The sequence below is a fragment of the Spodoptera frugiperda genome, chromosome 23 (genome assembly GCF_023101765.2).
Source record: "Spodoptera frugiperda isolate SF20-4 chromosome 23, AGI-APGP_CSIRO_Sfru_2.0, whole genome shotgun sequence".
NCBI classification, from domain to species: domain Eukaryota; kingdom Metazoa; phylum Arthropoda; class Insecta; order Lepidoptera; family Noctuidae; genus Spodoptera; species Spodoptera frugiperda.
This window is the reverse complement of record NC_064234.1, coordinates 2,831,841-2,837,090: the sequence shown is the minus strand read 5'-3', so window position 1 is coordinate 2,837,090 and position 5,250 is coordinate 2,831,841. Positions and strand designations below refer to the sequence as shown.

Sequence of the window (5,250 nt, the reverse complement as noted above, 5' to 3'; positions counted from 1 at the left end):
TATTTTTACTTGAAACTAAAGAAATCTGTATCAATAACACTTTCGTCTTTACCGGAATCAAACTCGTGGTAGCGACTTCATCTACGAGATAATCTAAGCAAAAAACTTGTCTTTTCTTGTTTGGATTCAGGTTCATTGTCTCAATAATTGGTGTGAAGAATCAACAATGCACTCGTATTTATTTATTACTAACACTTCGCTTCGGTTTCTCCTACGTAATGTTACTATGAGACTAAGAGATATAATAAATTGTTAGATAACCTTCAACTCGTCAATCTGGAAGTCATTGGGGAGACTAATTCTTAATAAAGCACTGCTTGCCTCAATAATGAAGATTTTCTTTGATAAAAATTGCAATGAAAATATTTTATAAAAAAAAATAGAAATAAATATTTTGTAACACTGGCTCACACTAGGACTTTCCCCTGTGTCGTGGGTGCATTACAAACATACAACTTCACATACACATGACAACCCGGCCCCAAGCAACAATTTGTGGTTCAATTAACAGGTACAAACATATTCTATAACCTTGAGAATAACCTAGTCTGACCCAAAAAAATATATCTCATGTCCTGTTCAAGAATCGAACTCAAGACCTTGACATCACTAAACAAATGCTAAAATATAATTCACAGTCGCATGTCAAAATTAAACCAAATGTTAACATAATTTACACTACCTACTTGCTTTTTTTTATAAATTAGACAGTGTTACCATGAACCATAAAACATTTTGCGGTGTATTTGAAAATCCAATGACACTTGGTTCGAATTTTTTTCTTGAATGCTAGTTTTCCTCGATTTTCTTCACGATTTTCATACTGAAATTATGGATACGTGAAAGCAGCCTTTAAGACTCAACTCTAAAGTCATCATTACAGATCTAAGAATAAGATTTGTTTTTATAAAGAACATGGTACTCGTTATTGTATTATCGACTAAGATAATCCTGTGTTTGAGTCCACCATAAGACTACCAGCAGAGATTATAATATGTAGCGGTTTTCAGACATCACTCGCTTCTTACACTTACGAAGGTGACCGAAGCGAGCGACAACCACCGATGCTTGTGGTCGGTGGCCCGTTCGCGCCAACCCTAAGGCTTCCATGAGACAATTCAACTATAAAGTATCCCCGAATCCAAAACTAGACATAGCCTGTATCTTGCAGAATAAAAATCTCTCATTCAGTCCCATGCGTGTTTGGGACTCAATCAACTAAATTCTACATCTCTATTAAAAGCACATTAGTCCAATAAGAGTCACGAGATCTAAGATTTTTTTACACAAGAGAAATTGAAATATTTAGTGCTATAATTAAACACATTTAAATAAATGGTTAAACAAATATACTCTCAATAGCCAAAGACTGACAGTCCACTTTAGATAGTAGTAACACTGGTTTTTGAGATTATTGTATAACACATACATACATAGCCGTATAATATATAATAATAATCATTACAGTTGTCTGAAAGAGTAAGAAGATTAATGTTTTTTTTTACTCATTTAGTTGCTGTGTAGTAAATAAATAAAATTATTAAGAATATAATATGTCTTTTATTAGGATTTCCATTTCTATTAAATCGAACAAATCGTGCTACAACAAATAATTAAAATCACCTAGTTCGAAACAATCTTTTTTTTTTTCTTTTCCTTTGACCAGATAGATTTCGTCTTTGTATCATCAAAAGACGGACTAACAAAGAAGACTAACAATAATAAAAAAAAGATGATTTTATTTGCTGACGAAATGATGATATTTTTGTGTAAAAAAAAAGGTCAAATTTTATTTATTTTTTTGAATCTATTATTTGGTTGGTCCAGCCTATGCTCCGCCAAAAGGCATACAAAACAGTAATTCTATGATCAAATTTAGTTACTGATGTATATCTTTATAGTAGGTACCATGTATTTTCCCATGTTTTTCACAGTCATTAGCAGATACCAACTGACTAATTACTATCATGTAATTACCTTGTAGTGCAGATATTTATAATGTTATCTTAAACATGATGTATTAAAGAATTCTCAAGATGAAACAGATTTTCGAAACATGATAAGAATTTTGTTTAATATAAGGCTCAACATAATGTCTGTCCGTCTATGCATTTGCTAAGAAATTGTATCTTTTGCATCATAAAAAAGGTAAATACTAAAAATATTGAAAAATAATTGATATGCTCTTGATCTAATAATTATAGACTAGTATTTTTTTATAATCTGTGTTTACATTACATTAAAAAAAACTGAACATGACCCCGAGCAAAATGACCCCGAGTGCACATACAAAAGACCCCAAACTCACATTATTTAATTTAACATAATTCCCGAACATCATGCAATTTGCATACATATTGAGAACTGTCACGGTAACTACGTAAATGACCTCTGACAGCAAAAACCATATCATTACAATACCACTTGTTGCAAAATTGGAGAAAGTAAGAACAAAAAATACATCGAGGAGCTTAATTTTCGTATCGCTCGTAAGAAAGTCATTACTCAATTTGAGTGAATCGCAGGCAATATACGAAAGGAGATGAACATGTTAATTATCTTGAAGAACAACAACTCAAAAATGTTGAAAAACGTAGTACGTGTGTTGAATATTACAACAGCGGTTAATTAACAGAATAGTGTTAAGTAACCGAATAATTTGATGTGCCAGTACCTAAACAAGATCCTACAGATGGCGAGGACCAGATCATTGGCCAGCCTCCTCTCATGCGTAAATTATGTAACACTCACAAGATTCGGAACAGCCGAGGTTGCAAGGAGAAAGTGCATGGTGCATTCGGATTAACAACTCGAGCGAAATTATTCGCTAACTCCGTGAAAATGGCCGCTCTGACGCAACCCGTGATGACTCGTATTATGACCAGTTTCGAAATTTTTATCTAATCCTCGAAAGTACGATCTGGTATTTTGAACTGTAATTTCTAATTCCTCATCGGTTTTAAGGTTGTTACGTTCACTTATCTCGGTCAACAGGTTGCGAAATCACCAGTGATTCATTCCGGTGAGGTGCTAAGTATGTAACTTAATATGTCGAAAAAAAAACGACTTAATTCCACTTTAATATAAAATTGCACGTCAATTACGTCACGCGCATGTCATAAAGTCGCTCGCTGACATCAGTACTTTCGATTTTATCGAAAACGACTTTCGATAGGGACCTATTACTGCTCTTTAAGGCGTCGAAACATGTTTTTGTTTCGCATTAATATATTTTTTTGTTTAACCGCATATGGCTTTACGATTGTAGCAGCAAGATGTACCAGTCGCCGTACCTCGGCATGTGAAAGTTCGGGCATTAAATCAAGGAACAGCTCGTACAAAATAGATTGTGTTTTTATTTACAGAAACTTATAACAACAAATATAATACATAATAACATCTAGGATGCGATCACATGATTTACATTAAATGAGATGAGATGACTAACAATTTGGGTCGTTTAGTGGGGATGACCGTATGACTCGGAGGGAACTCCGTAAGATCCAGAGGGGATTCCGATGGTGGTGTAGTGAGAGGAGCCACCGCCGGAGGAGAATCCACCATGACCACCGGAAGAGTATCCACCGTGACCACCGGAGGAGTATCCACCCTGACCACCGGAGTAGTAGCCGCCGTGTCCGCCGGCGTAAACTTCCTCAGCCTGGTGGTACTGGGCGACCTGGATAGCTTGCTGGACGTGGTCGAGTTCAATGCCAACAACCTTCTGGCTGGGGACACCGTATACGGGGGCGGGGGCGCCGTAGTGGGAAGAGATGCCGTGTCCATGTCCGTGTCCGCTGCCGCCAGAGTACTGCTGGTTCTTGATCTCCTCAGACAAGAGGATGTTCTTGATTTTGTGGAGGAGATGAGGGTCTACGTAGTAACCCTCGCTTTCGGAGTGGCCGACGGGCACGGAGTGGTAATGGCCGCCGCTGCTGAGGGAGCCCAGGGAGATGGAGGATGAGGGAGCGGAGTAGCTGTAGCCTACTGGAGGCTCAGCCATAGCGCAACCCAGCAGGGCAAGGGCGACCTGTAAACAAACATTATTGTAAGACTCCGAATCCCAAACATTTTTAAATCCTGAAAGAACCTATGACCTAAGACCAAGTAAGTCACAAATTATCCCCAATTTGCCCCCAATCACATGGTGAAGCCTCGAAGCTATCACTCCAATGGGACGGAAATTCCATGATCACAAACTAAGTGGTTCATTTTCCAGAAACTGGTGCAAAACACTTGGGAGACGAAATCCTTGGGGCCTTGGGGGCATCCGGTTTGCACATCCGAAATCACCGATTGCAATGTAACCGTAGAGTTCACTTCACATGGAGTGGTCACTCCCTCACACCCTCACACCCTCACAACACTTGACACACGCACTGCACTGAAACTTACGATGTATTTGGCCATGTCTAGTTTGTTCGAACGCTCGCTGATGTGTGATGCCAGTGTTTCGACCGATCCGCTTATATACTGGAGATCAGACCGTCTACTTTTACTTTACTTGCAGAGGCTACCGAGGACGAATTCGGGTTGCAAATGGACTATTTTTTATTTTTTTCGTTTTGTGAGTGAGGTTTTAGTAATTGGTGATAGAGGTTAAATGTGTGTGAAGAAAGGATATTTGCTCCAGTTTTCCAATTTTCTTTGTTTTTAAGGTATAGTTTACTCTGACGTCGTAAAATGAGTGTGGTAAGGATTTAACTGAGTTTAGTAAGAAAAATTTTTTAGGGATCAAATTATATAATTTAAATTATTTTTCTGGCTTCTTTTCTTATTAGAGTTTCTTTGTAGACATAATAAAAAAATCAAGTTTTTTTTTCAAATTAACTACACAAGCAACAAAAACTAGCTTGTTACTTCGTTTGAAAGTTATTATCATTTTGAAAAATATTGATGTATTTTAATCAATTGGTGCATCTGTTTCTTAATTTAAGTATTGTTGAACTTCGTATAATATAGTTAATGAGTGATCACAAAAACATTACTGATCTATATGTAAAAATAATATACTCGAATAAGGATAACATTAATAATTAATATATTAAAATGTGATGCACTTGCGAAATTATGTCACTGATGCAATCGGTCCAAAAATCAAACTTAGCTCGACCTCAAAACTATTAATAAGATAATAATTAATATAATATCCTGTCGATAAATAAAACCTCGAGATAATTAATTATTACAAACGATATCTTTATCAATAAAAATAATCTTTTACTTGATCACATTAAACTTTAGAGCTTC

General features: G+C 36.4%; 1 protein-coding gene across 1 annotated transcript; it reads right to left on the bottom strand.

Annotated features, from left to right (window-relative positions):
* Window positions 1-3,336: 3,336 nt before the first annotated feature.
* Window positions 3,337-4,552, bottom strand: LOC118266944 (prisilkin-39-like). The gene is made up of 2 exons (XM_035580601.2): window positions 4,396-4,552; window positions 3,337-4,030 (listed from the first exon to the last, which is right to left on the bottom strand). The coding sequence occupies exons 1-2, from the start codon at window positions 4,408-4,410 to the stop codon at window positions 3,461-3,463; spliced, it is 585 nt and encodes a 194-aa protein (XP_035436494.1). The 5' UTR covers window positions 4,411-4,552; the 3' UTR covers window positions 3,337-3,460.
* Window positions 4,553-5,250: the final 698 nt, after the last annotated feature.